The 19,244-nt window shown below is 55.0% G+C and overlaps 2 protein-coding genes across 3 annotated transcripts in view; one reads left to right on the top strand and one right to left on the bottom strand.

Annotated features, from left to right (window-relative positions):
• Window positions 1–1,099, top strand: part of TTC21A (tetratricopeptide repeat domain 21A) — a 30,022-nt gene extending 28,923 nt beyond the window's left edge. The window contains exons 27-29 of the mRNA XM_060162192.1: window positions 202–322; window positions 481–548; window positions 634–1,099. Coding sequence (XP_060018175.1) covers window positions 202–322; window positions 481–548; window positions 634–711 — 267 coding nt within the window. The 3' untranslated portion in view covers window positions 712–1,099. The remainder of the gene's footprint in view (window positions 1–201; window positions 323–480; window positions 549–633) is intronic.
• Window positions 1,100–3,613: 2,514 nt separating this feature from the next.
• CSRNP1 (cysteine and serine rich nuclear protein 1) lies at window positions 3,614–15,813 on the bottom strand. 2 transcript variants are annotated; one of them, XM_060162198.1, is made up of 5 exons: window positions 15,659–15,813; window positions 9,009–9,260; window positions 6,687–6,946; window positions 5,868–6,182; window positions 3,614–5,772 (listed from the first exon to the last, which is right to left on the bottom strand). In XM_060162198.1, exons 2-5 carry the CDS (start codon window positions 9,220–9,222, stop codon window positions 4,792–4,794), a joined length of 1,770 nt encoding a protein of 589 aa, XP_060018181.1. In that variant the 5' UTR covers window positions 9,223–9,260; window positions 15,659–15,813; the 3' UTR covers window positions 3,614–4,791. The 2 variants fall into 2 exon arrangements, with proteins under 2 accessions (XP_060018181.1, XP_060018182.1); XM_060162199.1 differs by lacking the exon at window positions 15,659–15,813 and adding an exon at window positions 10,119–11,765.
• Window positions 15,814–19,244: the final 3,431 nt, after the last annotated feature.

Consider the following 19,244-nt stretch of genomic DNA (forward strand, 5'->3'; position numbering starts at 1 on the left):
GCCGGGAGGGGCATTTGCAGGTCAGGGCAGGAGGGCTGCGGAGGAAGGCGTCCTGTCAGAGTGGGCACAGCTGAGAAGAGGGTACGCAGTTCACCCCTTGCCAAGGTGGGCGGTGCTGCTGGAGTCCCTGAGTGGTTTGGGTGAATGCACCCACCGCCCATCCCTTGCCCCAACCGGGATGGGATGTGGCTTTCCCTTCAGTCCTGCTGCAAGGCCTACGAGTACATGGGCTTCATCATGGAGAGAGAACAGTCGTACAAGGACGCAGCCACCAACTATGAGCTGGCCTGGAAGTACAGCCATCATGCCAACCCTGCCAGCGGTAAGGCAGCCAGGCAGGCGTGCGTGGGTGCTGGGCCGGAGGACCAACAAACTCACCCCGCAACACAAGGCCTATGTTCTGGCTGTTGTGGGAACCGGAGGGGTTCTCAGGTCGTCGGACTGCCACCCATTGTCTGCATTCTCCCTGCTCCTGGATAGGCTTCAAACTCGCTTTCAACTACTTGAAGGACAAGAGATTCGTGGAGGCCATCGAAGTCTGCCACGATGTAAGCCCCCGACAGTGGTGGGGGGCTTGCTGCAGTGGCGGGGAGCCCTGCCTGGTGCTTCACACCCTTTCTCTCTCGGTCCCAGGTCCTCAAGGAGCACCCCAACTACCCCAGAATCAGAGAAGAAATTTTGGAAAAGGCCCAAGGGTCTCTGAGGCCCTAGCTGTGGTCAGTGGGAGCCAGGGTGGGTGGAAACTATCAACCTACAGAAGTTTCATGGAGGGGGTGGGAAGTGGGTCAGTGGAGAAGAGAGTCAGAAAATGACATATTCTTCCCATTTCTATATTGTGTGTGGCTTACTTGAATCATGCCTAATCTGGTCTAAGGGACGTCCCAAAGCTTTATGTTTTTAAGGCACAAGAAGCAATTTTGCTCTGGGGAAGAAAGTTATCAACCAGCTTAGCTTCCACTGAGCTCACTGGGCAACTTCTAATGCGCTCCGCTTTTATCCCAGACTCTCAGAGGCCAAAGGGGAGCAAAGAGGTGGCTTAAAAAACACCCTACAGCTATTTTAATATTTTTATGTTTGCCCGTACAAGCGTCTCTTCTCCTGTCTGGTCCCCAGAATCCTGGATTAAAGAAGCAACTGCTCCTCTCTGCCAAGCTGCCCGCTGCGTCCTCCCTGGCAGGGGCCCAAACAGGCCCACTCTGTCCATGCATTCTGCCTCCCCCTCCCCAAGTCTTCAGCCAGCGTCTGCTGGTCCTTACCAGTTTGGGACAAACCCTGATTACTCTTGCCTCTGGCAGGAAAATACATCCCAAGTAAAACTAGCTCCTGCTTCATCTTTAGTAAAAGACAGTGACCAACTGATTCATCCTCGAGGAACCCTTTTAACACCTCAGGGGACAAAAGCAGGGGTCCCTGTGTAGATGAATAGTGTTAATTGTAACTGGCAAGAGGGTGACAGAGGTCACCTTTGGTGTGCTCCCAATACCTCTCTTCCTGTTTTGCAGGATGGCAGTAATGGGCCAGTCTGACCTCAGGGGAAGGAACTCTGAACTGGGAGTCAGGAGGCCTAGAATCTCCCTGTGTGACCTTCCCCTCTGGGTATGTGTCCCCATCTGTGGCAGGAAATTAGACTAGATCTCTGTGTTCCCAAATCATGGTACAAATGCCTGCTAATGATACACAGCAAACATTTGAAAGTTTAATAACTATGTGTTTAAGTATCATCCTTATAGAAAAAATAGTACAACAAACTCATGAATTTGCGGGTGCTGTTACGTAGAATGGTTCTAACTTTTAAGCATATTGATATAATTGATATAAAGTAAAATACTTAGTATGAGTAGAATGCAGATATGGCAGAGTTTTCAAGATAAGTTGTCCAGTGACTAAGGTTTGGGAACAGTGAACGGGTAAAGGTCCCTTCTAGAACAGCCTAAGTCATCCCTGATGGCTGCGAGCCTTGTCTTTATAACATATTGCTGATCTTGTGCATGGCCTTTTGGTATGAGTCAGTGATCTGGAATGTTTTCCCCAGGTTACCACCATCCTTCCTATGGGAAGCCAGCTGCCTTTATTATGACCTGCTTTACAACCTAGTTTCTTGGGGTGGATTATGTTGAGAAAAAAACCCAAGTGACCCTGGGGCCTGGGTAGGCTCAGGGAGTGGGTAGATGGGGAGTGGGTAGGCTCAGTCCAGCCATGGGCTGTGGCCACGGGATAGGAGCCTGCAGGGGCTTCCAGCCAGAGTATTGGAGCTGTCGGGGGCTGCCACCCAGACCCCCAGGCTGGCCAGAGCAGAGCCTCAGGACCCTTGGAGAGACCCAGGTTTTGGATCACGCGTGCTGGAGCAATCTCTACAATAGGGCTCCCAGGGATCAGTGAGAGGGGCCACGAGACAACTTGATGCACCAGAATACTCCACCCTGAGATGCCTAAGACCTGGCTGTCCCTGCCTAAGCTGGTACCAGGGACAGGTGGCCCCACCATAGCCCGGACTCCAAGCCATGAGTTCTCTAACGGCCACTCCACTGACGACATGACCACGTGACTATGTCTACACATATCCTGAGGCAAGCGATAGAAACCTAAAGGGTGACAGAACTGGCAAAAAAAAGAGGATAAAACATACAGAAATAGAGCAGACACATGAAAACAGAATGGGAAGTCAGACACGCACCCGAGGCTTACATGTTCCAGGCACTCCTCTGAGCACTGGGTGCGTATAACTGAGCAAGCTTGTGAGGTAAGCAGTGTTATTATTTGGACAATACGGGGGACAGCCAGGCACAGAGAGGGGAAGTAATTTGCATAAGTCACCTCACTAGTTAGTATAAGAGCTGGGATTCAAACCCTGGGACTCTGGGTCTGTGCTCTTAACCAGTAAGCCATAGAGAGGAAATAAGGCGTTCCCAGCATAGGCAGAGAATTAGAGCAAGAAAAGGGAGACCCAAGTCAGGTCTTTTTGGTGACCCCTCCTAGCATTTGTATAAATCATTATTATTCCTAGAGGGGAGGTCAACCTTGCTCCTCAGGCCCCCAGACTGGGGCCTCCTGGGGCAGGGTGCAGCCTGCTCTTCTGGCCTTTGGCCCAAGCTGCCAGGGACAGGTCAGACAGGTCTGGCTGGTGCAGATGGATGAGGTTCTGCAGCTTCTGGTGCTCAGGTCCCCAAGGACCTCAGCCACTCAGTCCCACATAAGGCCTGCACCAGCCATATCCCACTGCCCGCTTCACCCTCGAGGCCAGGCCCCAGCTCAGTACGGGTGAGTGGGAAGAAGTAAGCCCACACCCATCCCACACAGACAGCCCTGTCCCAGAAGACTGCCCTGCTGCTCCCCACCACCATCCAGGTGACCACTGGAGATGGCTTCATCCAAGGGGAAAACTGCTCCATCGGCCCGGCCAGCCTCTTCTCACTGGCTTCCTGTCTCTGAGTTGACTGGCTGGCATGGAAAGAGGCCCAGTGTCCCCCACTTCTATCCCCAACACAGCCTCAATGTCCATACTGCCCAGCAGGGCCTGCCTCCCCCTCCCCCTCCCTCCTCCCTGCCACCTGAGGGTGTACCTGTGCTCCTGGTCCCACAAATGTGCTCCCAGATCCACAAACACAGACCACACTGAAAAATAGAGCCTCTTTATTGGTACCTGTAAGCTCAGGTACAAGGTGTTCCCACAAGCTCGCAGGCTGGCAAGGCCTCCTAGGCAAGAGGGCAGGCCCAGAGCCTGGGCTTCTTGGCACAGACACAGAAAAATGAATAAATTACAGTTCTAATACTCAGGGACAATATAGAAACTATGATGCGAAATTCAACATCTGCAAACAAAGGGCATGAAAGCCATAAGGAGCCACCCCTCGCCCCTGGCCAACTGGCCTTAGGGTACAGGCAGGTGGACCAGGCTGGAGTGCGTGCCTGGAAAGCCCTGAGTGGTCAGGGGCGTGCTACAGGCCCTGGGGCAGCCCCTTGCCCTCTCTGGGCCTCCTGCTTCCCCCTCCTACATTGATGGGCTTGGAATAAAAGCTGCAGCCTTTGGGGAGGGGGGAAGATGGGGCAGAGGACAGGAAGGAGAGGGGGCTGCGTGGGGCAGAAGAGGGTTTTGGTCACGGTTGGTCAGCCCAGCCCCTCCCCCTGCCCAGATGCTGTCCCAGGCCAGCTCCGGCTTGCTCAGCCAGCCGGAGCAGGGCAGCTGCCACATTAGACAGAGGGCTCAAATCCATGCCTGGTCTACAGCAGAGCCCCGGCAAGGGCAGGGCTGCAGGACTAAAAGGCAAAGGGACTCGCAGGGGTCTGTGCCCCACCCCAACCCTAGCATTGCCTGCCAGCCACCTAGTCTCCAAATAAATTATGGAAATAAATTATAGTCTTCACAGTCCAGAGGATTCAGCCACCCATGAGTCTAGGGCTCAGGGTGGCAGAAGAAGCCTTAAGAAGTGGCTGATTTCAGCCCTGTGTGGCTGTCTTTGGGCTTAGGAACATCATACAAGACCGAAAAGGAGTCTGCAAAGCTCCAGGGGAGCCACATTTCTTCCTGCTCCTGGCACGGCCATGGAAGTGGAAGAGAGGGTGCGGGCATATGGGGGACCAGGCGGCTGAAAGGGGAAGTGCCCCCCCGTCCCGCTTCAGCACAGAAGGTTACAAAAATAAATAAATAAATCCAGAGTGTTGCATGAAAATTAGGAGTGCCCACATGGGAGCCAGCCAATGGGAGACCGTTACATACAGGCAGACCTCAGGGAGCCCCCAATTACAACGAAGCAGCAACAGGGCTCTTGGGGCCGGGAAAAGGCACCCTAACCCTCACACAGACACAGGCTCCACCAGCGACGCTGGGGCAGTGTCCTCAAACAACTGGCCGTCCATGAAGGGAGCCAGGGCCTCGGCGGCTGGCTCAGACAAGCCCATGATGGACTCCAGGAAGCACGTGCTGGCGTCCCCAGGGGGAGAAAAGGCAGGCAGGGTGAAGTGGGCCGCCTCGAGGTTGTCCAGGCTATCAGACACCTTTTGGGAGGTGTAGTGGGGCCCCAGACTATAGTCTGGCAGGGCCTGGAGCAGCTTGAAGGAGTCACAGGAGGACAAGCTCAGGTCCACTGAGCTGCTCTGGCCGGCATCCGTGATGGCTGGCACCGGGGGGCCGGGGAGGCTGCCTTCCCCCAAGCTTTCAAGGCCACTATTGAGGAGGCAGCTGGCATCCAGGTTGGCGTTTTCATCCAGGATGCCTGACGCGAGGCTGGAGCTGGAATAGCTGTGGGTCCAGCTGGCCAGGCCAGTGGGGTCACCGGTACCAAAGATGTCAGCTGGGTGGAAGCAGCTGAGGTTGTCCAGGCTGCCCACACCCCCTTCCTCCTCCTCCTCCCCCTCTCCACCCAGGTCAGAGTCACTGAAGCTCAGGATCCGAGCCAGGCTGTCATCGTCCACTCCGGGCTGGAAGCCGGGGCCGGGCAGGGCCGGGTGGGCAGAGCCACTGGGTGCCTCGCTGCTGCTCGATGCTGTGGATGAATCGGTCATGTCGCTGCTGCAGCTGTTGTCTCCCAGCTCGCTGCTCACGGGGGGCTTGGCCAGTGGGAACGTGGGGGCCAGGACCTGCTCGCTGGGGCTGAATGCGTCACCCTGAGCCGGGGCCTCCAGCTCCCCAAGGCTCTCGGCCCCCTGCTCCAGCTGCAGGCGGGTGAGCGTGTGAATGAAATGGGTCTGAACTCGCGCCTGATTAAATTCCACACGGCCCTTAGGGTTCTCACAGCCCTCTCTGCAGCAACCACAGGGGAACGCTGTGTGGTCCATCTGCAAAGAAAGCAGAGGTGCAGGTGAGGATCCGGCGGAGCCCGGAGCAGGCCCTGACTCAGGCTCGCCTTCCCAGCCCCGCCTGGCTCCCGTACCTGGCACTTGATGCCCGCCAGGCTACAGCTGCAGGTCTCAGGGTCACAGACCCTGTCACAGCGACAGCCACAGTCCTCCCGGGACTGGCGCAGGGCCTGCAGCTCTCGCTTCTCCTCACGATCGATCCTCCGCACGCCCGAGGCCCGCAGCAGAGCCCGCCGCTTCCGGGCTGGGTAGGGCTGGAGGAAGGTCATTTCCTCCAACTGGCCACCTGCCACGGCCACTGCCAAATCCTCCTCCACAGAGGCATCATCTATGGTGTCCACTGTAAGCGGCAGGCTGGCCTCCGTCTTGGGTATCCCGGCCTCCGAAAGCTGTGTCCAGAGAAGAGAGGAGAGACGTGAGAGGCAGACACGGATGCAGTTTCTGGCAGCATCGGTCACTTGATAAATACCCCCCTGCCACGTGCTTACTCTCTCTGGGCTGGGCACTGTGGATGCCATAGTGAATGGAACAGCCAAGAAAATACCCTTAGGGCGTTTGCAAACAGGTTTCGTATTCATATTATTCCCCAGTCCGTGGACAAACCCCTTCCCCCAGACAGATACACCGACCCCCGGTGTCCCATCCACTCCCCCTTCCCAGTGAGGTCAGGCATATTCAGGCACCACGTCCCCAGCCCTTCAGCAAACAGGAGACCTTCTATACCCATCTGCCTGCAGATAATTTGGCAGCAAACCCTGATCAGGCCAATCACAGCCCCACAGGCCTCCCACAAACACAACAAGCAAATCGGCATCCACCCTGACACCTGTCCCCCCAAGGCTAGGACTTCAGAGCAACTCCTAGGGCGAGGGCCATGCAGAGGGTCTCCCCACCTTCCATCTCAGCGCCTCCAGCTTCTCCTCCTTCAAGCGTAGGCGCAGCTTCTCTTGCCGTGCCCGGGCTTGCTCCTGCGTAAACTCGGCCAGGGAGAAGCGGCGGTAGGCACTGTGGCGGGAGGCCATACCCAGGGTGCAGCCGCCGCGGCTGGGCACACTGGTGAAGCCCTGGCACCGAGGGAAGTAGAAGACAGTGATGCCATCGAAGGCTACCCGGCCTGGGCGCTTCCGGGGGGTCCGCTTCAGGATGGACAGGGCTGGAAGGCAGGCAGGGGAGGGGCGGGCATTAGTTCTCTGTGAGGCAGGGCCTAACCCCCAGGAGGTGATGCTGAACCCTCTCTCCTCACACCCCAAAAAAGACATGGATCTGAGCCTAGGAGCCGGCCTGGCCGAGACTGGAGCTGGTAAAATGCAACATCACCCTATGTCAACACTGGCTCATTGTTATTTACCAGTCCAAATGAGAGCAGTAAATATCTTTCCCATCTTTAGTAGCCATTTACAGTTCCCCTGCACAGTTTTCTATAGTTCTTTTTTTTTTTTTTTCAGTGGGGGGGCGGTGAGTGCCATGCGGCATGCGGGATCTTAGTTTCCTGACCAGGGATGGAACCCGTGCCCCCTGCAGTGGAAGCACGGAGTCTTAACCACTGGGCCACCAGGGAAGTCCCTCTATAGTTCTTAAAAAATTTATTTGTAGGAGCTTTTTATATATACTCAATATTAGACATTAATCATCTAACCTATCTGTGCAAATATTTTAGTCCTTTTTTTTAACATCTTTATTGGAGTATAGTTGCTTTACAATGTTGTGTTAGTTTCTGCTAGTCCTTTATTTTTGCTTGTGGGCTTTTACGAAATAATTTCTAAGGTTTATATAATCAAAAGTATATTGAGCTCTTCCTTTATAGCTTCTGTATTTTGCAACAAGCTTAGAAAGGTCTACCCTTTATAAGTTATTAAGTATGTTGATTAGTAAGCTATGTATTGGCATATTCAATATATATATTGGTATATTATTGATTTTTATTAGGTTGAACCATAAGAAGTTACCATGAAATAATCAAATCTTAGCAATTCCATATATTTAAACTTAATATATTAATTTTGTACCCAGCTACCTGAGGGAATTCCCTTCTAATAGGTTTTCTGTATACATATTCTTGAATTTATCATGTAGTCGAACACCTGCAAATCATGGCAATTTCGCCTGTCCCAATCCAGTATATTTCTCATTCTCTTTGCTAACTGAATTGTCTAGCACTTCCTGAACAATGTCAACTAACAGTGGTGACAGACAGTGTCCTCATCTTGTTCCTGACTAAGTGGGACTGCTTCCAGTATTTTCTCATTAATTGTAATGCCAGGTTTTAGGTTGAGACATATATTTTTTTATCATTTAAGGTAGAATTTACTTATTCTTATCATACAGAGGGTCTTATCTGGAAGGAATATTACATGTTATCAAATATTCTTTCAGTATCTACAGCGGCTCTTTTATTTTTCCTCCTCTGACATAGTCATTTGGTAAACTATATTGATTAGATTTTATAGTATTAAACCACCCTTGTATTTCCAAAGTAAACCCATAGTAGTTTAGTCAGTTAATATACTGTTAGATTCTATCTAGTAAAAATTATACTTTCTCATGTATAATGTACAGATATGCATATAGTACATAAATAGACATATCTGTGGTATTAAGACATCATGGTGGGGAGGATCAGGGAGAAAATGTCTCAATGGGCTCCTTGGGGTTTGGGGTGCAATAATGAAAAATAAGGTTGAGAAGCACTGCTCTAGGGCCATCTTTGTCAGTTTGGAATCAGACTTACGCAAGCTTGAAAAAATAACTGGGAAAAAACCTTTTCACTGCGTTCAGGCAAAGCCAAACAGCATTTTGCTAGGCGAGGGACCAGCCTGACAGGCCCCTCAGCACAGAAGCGTGGAGTGTGGGACTCGGGCAGTTCAGCTGGTAGAGGATAGGGAGCCAGCTGGAGAAACAAAACAGGAACTGAGGGACAGAGCTGGGCGGGAAGGCCCCAGGGCCACTGAGGAGCCCTGCCCTGAACATGATGACTTATAAGCTGGAGAGTCCCAAGGTTAAAGGTGAATGCAGCTGGACCCAAGTGCCTCTGGACAGGGGGCATTCCCGAGTGACCCCTGTAGGACAGGAAGTAGATGAGGTGGGGAGTCAAGTAGGGAAGCTAAAGCCATGGGGACACGACCTCCAGAGGCCAGAACGACTTCATCAGGGCCCCCCAATTTTATCTTCAGGAAGGAAAGAGGGGTGTAATGCGTTCCCAGGGTGAAGGGACTCACGGGTGAAACTTCGGGGGCCACAGAAGTTGCGGTCAGGCAAGGGCATCTGATCCCAGGGGCCTTCCTCATCCGAGTCCCAAGACGGGGAGGCCGAAGAGCTCGGGGAGCAGGAGGGAGAGTGGCGGCCCGAGGAGGACAAAGAGGAGGAGGACGAGCAGAGTGAGGAGGAGTCCTCATCCAGCTGGTCGAACTTCCTCTTCAGCAGCCCAGTCATGGTGGTGAGGGGTGCTCTGGGGTCTGGGCACAGACAGCCTGGAACAGGAAGGGGAAAGCTCTAGATGGCAGGCCTGAGGGCGGAGGTGGGCACCCAGCCCTGGTCATCACCTCTCCCACCCACCCTCCAAGGCAACCCAGGCCCTCCCCAGGAGCCCTACGTGCCAGGGCCACATCTCTAGTTGGCTTCTTTGCACCAGATGGAGCACTGAGATCCAAACCCTCGTCCTGGCCCTTACAGACTCCCGCCACCTCTGCCCCAAAGCCCTCCTGGGACAGCACCGGGCACCTTCCCCTCTACCTCCTGTAACCCACCTACACGCACGCACACGCCAGACCGACAGATGGACCGACAGACCTCAGCCTGGCCACGCTCATTCCCCGGCAGGAATCCTGGGGCTGACTCACTGGCTGGGTGATTCACACAGCTGCATCTGTGTGCCTTTGTGTGTGTGAGGCTGGGCGCACGCCGACAGCCTGCACGGCCCTCGTACAGTGGCTCTTCCTCCTCCTCCTCCTGCCCCAGCACACCCACAGACACGCCACCCGCACACCCCAGCAACGGGCCCTCGTTAGGGGCCAGGCTGACCAGGACTCAGGGAACAGCGTGGCTTTGACACCAGCCCCGATTTCCAGCGTCCAACTTCCCTGTGATGGAGCTGCTCGGACTCTCCCTTAGAAACCCCCGCCCACAAGAGAAGTCCCCGGCCTCCAGGCCTGACTGGGGCCAGAGCCACCTGGGCTTTGTGTCTCTTTAGCATCTCCTATTTGATCTTCAAAATTCACCTTCATCTTGCCTTCCACTCCAATATCTAACCCTGTTTGTTTGAAATAACTTCCTAGGGAAATTCTTTTCTCCCCTTAAAAAAAAAAAAACCCTCTTCTAGTAAAACTGACCGGCCAAGACGACGCTCTCCCGTCCGTAGCTGGGTGACTTGGAGCACCCCAGGATACACTGCTTGCTGTGTCTCCCCTTTAAGGGTCTCAGCCCTCCACAGGAGTCCAACCAGAGATTCCCACAGCTTGGCTGGCCTCAACCGAGTGGAGGGCACTTGGGGCTCCTTCCCTTAAATGCTGCAGCAAATAACAACCCCTTCCACTGCTTGGGAATCCCCAAAGGACTCGGCCCTTAGGGCTGAGCCCAGCTACCTTGTCTCTCTGTGCCTCTCACCAGGAGGAAGGGGAAACGATGCAGAGGCCCCAGTGCTGGGGAGCCCCTCCCCCACTGCCATCACAGGAAATGAGAGTGAACAGGAAAAACCAACCAGAAGGCTGGTGATCTCCCCTACTCAGGTGTCCTTTCTAAACACCCCTATCCCCGTTTGCCTAGCCTTCCACAAAGTCTGTGGATCCCAGACCCAGGCAGTATGCCGTCAACCAACTTGCTAGATGAAATTCATCCCAGGGGCAGCCTCTCCCCACAGGCACATGAGCAGCAAGAGAAGCTCCCCGACTTGCCAACCCTCCAACAACAACGGTCCCAGGGAAGGAGGACGCACAGGTGTTTCCGGGGGCTTCTCAGCAAACAGTTTCTCAGGCTTGGCACCAGCCCCCACCCCCCAGGGTCAAACCACAAACAAACACAACCCAGCTCTCAGCTGACCTGAAGGCTCTCACAGGAGATGCGGGAACTCATGGCCCAGAGGCAGGCATACACACACATTTACACAAGCAGACAGAGCACAGAGGCACCCAGACACAGAAACACACAAGGACAAACCACAACCCACGCATCTTGTCCCCACCACAATCCTGTTGGGAGACCCCATCCTTTCCCAAACTCCAGATGCTGTCTACAGGGTGCTGAATGCTGTCCTAATCACACACCTAAGCCTGAGATTCCCCCGAACCAAAGGCTCACTTGGTCTCTCTGCCTGGCCATCCCTTAGAAACAAAATTCTGCAGGCCCCAAATCGAACCCCTTGTCTCTGTTCCCCACCCCCCATGCCATCTGTTCCTCTTCCTGTGTTCCCTATCTTAGTAACAGCACTGCCACCCACCCACTTACTCAAGCCAGAAACCTGCAGTCATCCTCAACTCCTTCCTGTCTCCCTCCATCCACATCCAGTCACCCAGTCCTGGAAGTACACATTAGCTCATTTAAGCCACACAAGGCCAGGCACAGACTTGGTAGGTATCACGGAGGCCACCCAGCATAGTGTTAAGAAAACCTTGGCTCCAGAACCAGACTGCTTACATTCGAACCCTGTCTTGGCTATCAGTTGGCTGGGTGACCCTGGGCAAGTTCCTTAAATTCTCTGTGTCTTCAATTCTTTGTCTTACAACCTCACAGGGATGGGAAGTTTATGTGAATCATTACATGCCAGGTTCTTAGAACAGTGGTAAATGCTTGGTGAATGTGTCATTCTACACTGAGAAAAAAAGAAAGAGCTCCTGGATACACACAATACAGATGGATCTCACTGATATCATGTTGAGTGACGGAAGCCAGACACAAGATTACATGTGAATGAAGTTCAAGAAAAGGCAAACCCAATCAGTGATGATAAACCCAATCAGTGATGATACAGTTCAGAATCGTGGTTATCCAGCAAGTGGGAAGGGCATGCACTGGGGACAGTCATGAGGGAATTTTCCCGGCGGGGGTGGGGGGGGTCGGGGGTGAGGGGTGTCTAGAAATATTCTATGTTGATCTGGGTGGTGGTTCCATGAGTGTCTAAAACGTCTCACTGTACACATAAGATTCATATACTTTGTGCATTTTACGTATGTCACCTTCAATTCTGTAAGTCTGTTACCCCTATCTCTCTGTTCCACTGCTACTACCCATGTCCCCTGCCTCTGTTTCTGCCCTCTGCCCGCAGCCACTCTTTACCCTACAGCTAGAGTGATCTTATTAAACCGCGTGTTTATCTACTGCCACCCCCATGCAGAAAATCATTCCCTAAGGGGAGCCCTTAGGATCAAGTCCACAATTCCACAAGTCCACAAAGAGGCTGATAAAGGCCTGGCTGCTGCCTCCCCTCCAGATTCATCATGCAAGACTCTCCCCAGCCCCCTCACTTTATACTCCAGCTGAACTTGCAGTTGCCCAAATGGCCATGACCTGCTCACCTCCTGGCCTTTGCACAAGCTGGAACCCAGCCTCACTCCCCTTTAGAAGTCATCTCCAAGAAGGCCTCCCTGAAACCCTCACTCCTCCCCACTACATGACTCTCTGGGCTCCCGCGGGCTCTGGGATTCCCCCATCGCAGCCCTTACGGCCCCTTCCTGCAATGGCCTCACTGCTCATCTCCCTCATGCCAGGCTGAAGGCCTCTCGGCCTGATCGGCACTGTGCCTGTGCCTGGAATAAAGTCTGGCACAGAGAAGCCTCCTGAGGACCATCAGAGGTAGGCAGCTGACGCTGCAGATCAGGTATACACAGAGAAACAATTTAGGCACATGAGGTCACGGGGGCCCGCTGGTCAGTGTGCCCTCCTCCTGCTCCTGTCACAGTTAGTTGGAGGGGAGGACGTGCCCATCCCCCAACCTGTGCCTGAGGGTTTGAGCAAGAATAGCACCCAGAAGGGGGTAGCTCTGAGAGCAGGAAAAGGAAGCTCAGGCTGCAGGCAGGTGCCAACACAGGCATCTCAGGAGGTTCCCCAAGAGTAAACAAATAGAAGGAGTGTTAAGGAAGCAGGTTCAAGCCAGATACCCTGGCTCTGCCTCAGGGATGTCTACAGACTGGGAGCTTAAGGTGAGGGGGTTATAAACTCCAAGGCTGCAGACAGGGAAACGGGGACACAGGAAAGCTACAGCCCGTGGTGCAGGTTCTAATGATGAGCACCCAGCAAAATCTGCAGATCTGGAAATGGGAAATCATCTCCTCCCTGACACTGGGGAGGAGGAAGAGCCCCTGGCTCTTGTGCTCCGCCGCCCGACCTAGGGATCCAGAGGCTGAGAGAGGCAGAGGCAGATGAGACAAAAAGACTCAGCCAGAGACAGGAGAGGCCAAGTCAGAAAAGGAATGAAAGATAGTGAAAGAGTCCAAGAAAAGTGTCAGACAGTGAGTCAGAGGGTGGGGGAGGGGCCCTCAGCAGCTACCCAGGAATCAAGATCCTGACCGTGGCACGGTTCCCAGGGTGAGCACAGCCCCCTCCGTGGGTCCTGGAGGAAGGAAAAGCAATTCCCAGGAGCCTGCTCAGACAGAAATACCACACCCCCAAGGAGCCCCGGAGACAGGCCCCGAATCGAAGAGAACCAGGCTTCTTCCGGGATCTGCCTGGGCCCTGAGAATCAGGCCGTCCTGCCGTCACCACCCACAGAAGCTGACAGCCCAGGAGGAGGAGGGGCGCCTCCCCACCCTACTAGCCACAACTATCTACACACTCAGGCCACACCATGTGAGCCAAGGGAAGGCCACCTCACCCTGGATACCAGGCAAACAAAGGCTGTTTGGGGGCAGGAATCCCCAGGCCTCTGAAAAGTCACACCAACTCCTCTTCGACCACAGCTGTCCCAATGCCCTGGCCCCCAGTGAGAGCTGGTATTGAGAAGGGGGAACCTTCAGCTGCCTCCACCCTCCTTCAGGAATTTGAAGAATGTCCTTTAACCTCAGAGCCCCAGGCCTTGGCCAGGCCAGGCCAGCTCCCCCCAGTACCTGGGGTCAGATGACCTCGGATCCTCAGGAACTACTTACTGGCAGAAGGAGAGAGCACCTCTGAGCACCTCAGGCCCCCATGGGGACTGGCTAGAAAGGCAGCCAAGGCAGCCCAGAGAGGGCAGGCAGGGAGCCTTGGCACACCCCTCCCCCACCCATCCCTCCAAAAGTGATCCCCGGGAGAGGGGACAGTTCCTCAGCCTTGGCCTCCAGGGCCTGGCACTGGGGAGGTGCCAAACGTTTGCTGGCTACATGAGGCAATTGCTCCTGCAGAAAGGAAACTGCACCTGACAGAGACTGCTTCTTCCACCTAAGCAAGGCCCCCTTCACTCTCATTCATTCATTCCTTCAACAAATATTTATGGAGCGCCTAAGACATGCCAAGCACTGTGTCACACACCTGGGCATACAGGGAGCAAGACACAGACCAGTGCTGCCCCCTTGAAGTTTTGAGTTTAGTGGGGAGGAGTATAATGGGTTACAAACCGTGCTGGGTGGTAGGATGGAGGGTGGGAGGGGTACAGCTGGGGGTGAAGACAGATCTCTTGGAGTAAAGGATGGGATGTAGGAAAAGCTCCAGAGAGAGAGGGGAGCACAGGAAGCGGGAGGGACTTGAAGAGGAAGAGGCAGAGAGATGAGGGGGAAGGGACGGCCTGGGAGGGGGCTTCAGGAGCCAGGGAGCCAGGGCTGACAGGGCAGGCTTTAGCCTGAGGGCACAGGAAGCCACAGAAGGGTTGAAGTAGGGAGTGACAATACCAGATTTGCATTTTAAAAAGATGGCTCAGCAAGGGACAGAAGGGGGTGTGACCGGTTGGACCAAGCTGCCAGAGCTAGGTGAGAGATGACAGGCCAAAGGCTTAGGAGAAAGGGGAAGGGAACCCGGTGACCTCTGGAGGTGGGGACCAAAGAAGGCAGTGATGATGAGGATTTGGGGGTAAGCTATGAGTTCCGCTCTAGAGGACTGTGAGACATCTGAGTGGAGGTGTCGAGTGGGCAGTGGAGCCCGGGAGGGACCCCCTTGTGTCAGGAGTGTGGGCTGTGTGTGACTGTGCCAGGGAGCAGGAGTGACTAAGTGTGTGACGGCTGCTGTAGTGTGGGCATCTCAACAGTGCCGTGCCGGTGTAAGGGCCCCCGGGAGGGGAAACTGAGGACCTGTAGGAAGTACGTGCTGGGGAGGGAGCCGTGCGTGGGGGAAGCCTACATGTGCCCGCGGGTGGCCGGTGTAGCTGCACCCATGACTCACAGCGGTGGCCTCTGCGTGTGACGGTGACTGACAAACAGGTGAGCGTACGACACAATCCCTCCTCCTCCCTCCCTCCCGGGGTCCGTGACTCACGGAGTCTCACTCCACTCTCACCCCTCCACTCCCTCCCTGACTGACGCCGGGCACTCGCCGCAGCCCCGGCACCCGCCCCCGGGGGGAGCCCGAGGAGGAAGGCGACAAATGTCACCTGCTCCGGCCACGCGAGGAACTTCTGAAAAGTTCTCAGGCAACTGGGTCAAAAGGGAACTCACCCGCGGACGCGCGCCCGTGGCCAGCCCGCCGCCAGCGCGCAACCACGGGGCAGCCACCCGCCCCGCGCTCGGGGCGCCGGGACCTCTTGGGGTCCCGGCGGCGGGGCGGGGAGGGGGAGCGGACAACCTGAGACTGTCGCCTCCCGGTTTCCCGACCCGGACTCCGGCCGTGGCGCGCCGTCCGGGGCCGGGCTGTCCCCGCCCTGGCACCCGCTCAAAGTGGCGGGGGGCAAACGGCAGGGTCCGGGAAGCAGCGCGTCCCGTGCGGGACACCCCCTCCTCAAGATCCCGTCGCCCGGCCCGGAGCCCACGGTGCTGACCTGCGATCCGGACGCTCGCCAAGGGCAACGCCGCGACCCTCGTCCTGGCCGGGAACGCCCCCTGCGCTGCGACCCCGCGCTCGCTCGCTCGCTCGCTAGCTCGGTGGGCAGCCGTCGGCCCAGCAGCCCCTCGCTCTGCGCGTCAGGCAGCGGCGGCGACGGCGGGAGACTGGCTGCGCCCGGCCCCGCCCGCAGCTCCGCCCTCCTCGTCAGTGGAAAACTCCGGGGCTCACGGCGCTGACGCACGCCGGGCCTCCCGCCCGCCGCCCCGCCCAGCCCCGCCCCGTGGCACCGCCCCCCCTGCCCCGGAGGCACCGCACCTCCCGGCCCGAGCCAACTTAGCGGCCGCGGGCCTCCCTGTGGACTCTGACCCCGCGCCAGCGCCGCGGGCGCTCTCGGCCCCCAGCCTTTCCCGCGCCCCTTCGCCGCCCTACCCCGGGCCCTCTCCCGCATGCGTTCCGGGAGTCTCTGACACTCCCGGCAGGCCGAGCAGGTCGGGAAGATCCCCACCTCTGCTCGCGGCCCCCGTTTACAGATCGGTACACTGAGGCCCGGAGCAGCGCGGAGCGTCCGTCGGGCCACCCGGCGGTGGCAGAGCCCAGGCCTCCTACACGCCCTAACCGCCACCGAGCCCGAGGCAGTTTACTATAATCCCATCAAACGTTCCCTCCTCTGCCCCCTTCCTACCCCTCACCCCCAGATCGCCTGGAAAGTATACTCTGGGGATGAAACGGGTGGGGGATGGGAGTAGAGATAGGGGGTTGGGAGACAAGGTCATCCTTGGTCCCGACCTTCACCTCTGCCCATGGGCCAGAGACTCTGCAGAAGCCCTGAGCTACGGGTTCCTATAACCAGCTTATCCCCATCCCCACCGCCACCCGATCCCTCTCTTAAAAAAGAAGAAAAAAAAAGGCTGGTTTCTTCTCAGCCAAACCCTGGCCACTTAAAATGGCCCACTGCCCGCTCTGCTCCCGCCAAGGCCTTTCCTGGGTAGGGGCCAACTCTCCCAGTATTACTGCGCCGGGGAAAGTGTGTGCATGCCCCGGCAGCGAGTTCTGGCCCAGGAACCCACCCTCCTCCCCTCTTCCCAAGCGCTGCCCTGAGCACGCGTGCCCTGAGCGTTTCTACCCTCACACCTTTCCTGCAGGTGTCCCTCTCGCCTGGAACGCCTTCTTGCCCTCTCGCTGCTTACCAGAATCCCACCGCCTTTAAGGTCTCAGCTTGCACTGCCTCCTCCAGGGAGCCTTCGTGGGAGCCTGACCCTCCCCCCTTCTGGCTCCCGCTGCATTCTGGGTTCTTTGACTGTCCTAGAAGAACGCTGTGTGTGACTAGCCCAGCCCTCAGGATTCCCTTCTACCTCACTCCAGGTGGCGGGTGGGGGTGACCTGTCCTGCCTGGATGGCATCTGGGGTAGAGATGATGGTAAGGGCCTCTCTAGCCACAGGTGTGTATGTGGAGGGGACCAGGAGGGGTCTGCCTGCCCTTTACCTTTCTAAGGAAGAACCCTAGGAGGAATGCAGGTTGGGGGAAGCCACAGCCCCTGTTCTTGCTGGATGCTTTGAATGTGTGTACCTGGGGGGCCTGCAGGGGGGAGGTAACCTTACAGTGACTTACCAGTGCCCTCAGGATGAAGTCTCAACTCTGTGGGGGCCTACAAAGCCAGAATAATCAGGTCCTCGCCCACCTTTGCAACCTCACCTCTTCAAAGTCCCACACCCCACTCACTTCACTGCTCCTCCATTTTGTCTTTAATGTGTGCACGTCTTTTTACTTGCACATTGTGCTTGTAACATTGCTACAACCTAGTTTTAATTTACACACGAGATATTCTGTTCTGTACCTCCATAAGTTTCTTCCACCCTAACCTCTGCACTTCCACCCCATGCCCTTGATAACTGCACTCCAGCTCTGATTGCCAGCAGTCAGTTCTTGGGGTGTGTCCTGCTCATCCTGATTTAAACTTCCAAAGATGCTGCTCCCCAGCCTGCACCTGCCTTGCACCCACTTAGTTGTATGGTTTCCTTGTGCATTTCCATGTGAGTTGTCTGTGAGTCCTGGGAGGGCAGGGACCATGTCTGACTATCCTTCGTGCTCGTTAAGAACATATTGAATAAATTGTCTATGCAGTAAACGTGTACAGGGAGCTGGGGCTCAAGGAGAGGGCAGGGCTGGAAGTGGGGATGGAAGGGTCATCAGCAGACAGCCGGTACCTTGAAGCCCTGGGTGTGGCTGAGACATCTCTGGAGGGAGTTGAAAGGCTACAAAGCTGTGTCCTTTGCTAGAGGTGACTCAGCCCTTAGGGCTATGAGGCGGGTGGCTACCCACCCACTCCCACCCCCCTCAAATACTCAGCTGCACTGTCTCCTGTGGCTGCTGGGTGATAGACCTTGCTGGTCCCAAGGAATCACTTCTTCCACTGCCTCCTCCTTCCTGCCTCTAATCCTCTAGGTGGGTCCTCAGGAGACAGGGAGGTCTCTGTGACCTACAGTGGAGTTCTAGTTTTCTCTCTCTCTCTCTCTCTCTCTCTCTCTCTCTCTCTGTGTATGTGTGTGTGTGTGTGTGTGTGTGTGTGTGTGTGTGTGTGTGTGTGTGTGTGTGTGAGTCTCTCTCTGTCTCTCTCTCTCAAGTCTTCCAATTTGTGAGATGGGGGCATTAGACCAGAGAACTCCACTACCTTCAACATTCCTTGAGCTAGTTTCTAGAAGATGCTGCCTGCTGATCAGGGAACTGGGTAGAGTTGAGCACTCGTTAATGAGGGTCTCTCAGGCTGTCTCAGTTTGCATCCTGCTGGGCTGTGTATGAGGGAAACCAGACAGGACAGAGACCAGAGCAGGGAGTTGGCAAGGGCTGGAGAGGGGGCGTAGAGCAGGGAGGCCAATGGTTGACAGGGTTTGGGAGGCAGGAAAAGAAGGAGAAAATAAGGGAAAACATAGGAGAATAAAAAGAATCAAATAAGTGATATGTTTTCTCTAGAAAAGCATCTCCCTGTCCTGGGATGGGATCACCAGATGTTCCCCAGATGTTGCTGGTGATGAGAAACATCTTCCTCTGGGATCACAAGTAAGCTCTTCCTGTTGGTAGGGAAATGAAGGGTCTGTTCCAAGGCAAGGAGGGTGGGTCTGGAGCAGCATCCATCTGTGACTATGGCACATACATAGGCAAAAACACACCCACACACCCTCAGGGAATTTTTGAATACTTTGGAGAGTCCCACAAGTTTCTCAAACATTCAGCATCCATGGACCACCCAATTTTAGGTAAATAAAAAATTACTACTAGTTTTAAATAGATTTTTTAAATTAAAAATTAATGATGCATTTCCATCCGAAGATTAAAATTAAAAGGACTTTTTTTTAAGTACTAAATGCAGCAGGATTGAGAATTCATCAGATTTATCATACATTGTTGTTGGGAGGGTAAACTGATACAGTTTGGAAAATAATTTGGCAGTACCTACTAAGGCCAGACTCTATGATCTTATAATTCTACTGCTCTGTATATTCCCAAGAGAAAAGAAGGTGCTTATGTCCACGAAAGACACTTACAAGAATGTTATGGCAGCTTTATTCATAACAGCCTGAAACTA

The sequence above is a fragment of the Lagenorhynchus albirostris genome, chromosome 10, assembly GCF_949774975.1.
Source record: "Lagenorhynchus albirostris chromosome 10, mLagAlb1.1, whole genome shotgun sequence".
Lineage (NCBI taxonomy): Eukaryota > Metazoa > Chordata > Mammalia > Artiodactyla > Delphinidae > Lagenorhynchus > Lagenorhynchus albirostris.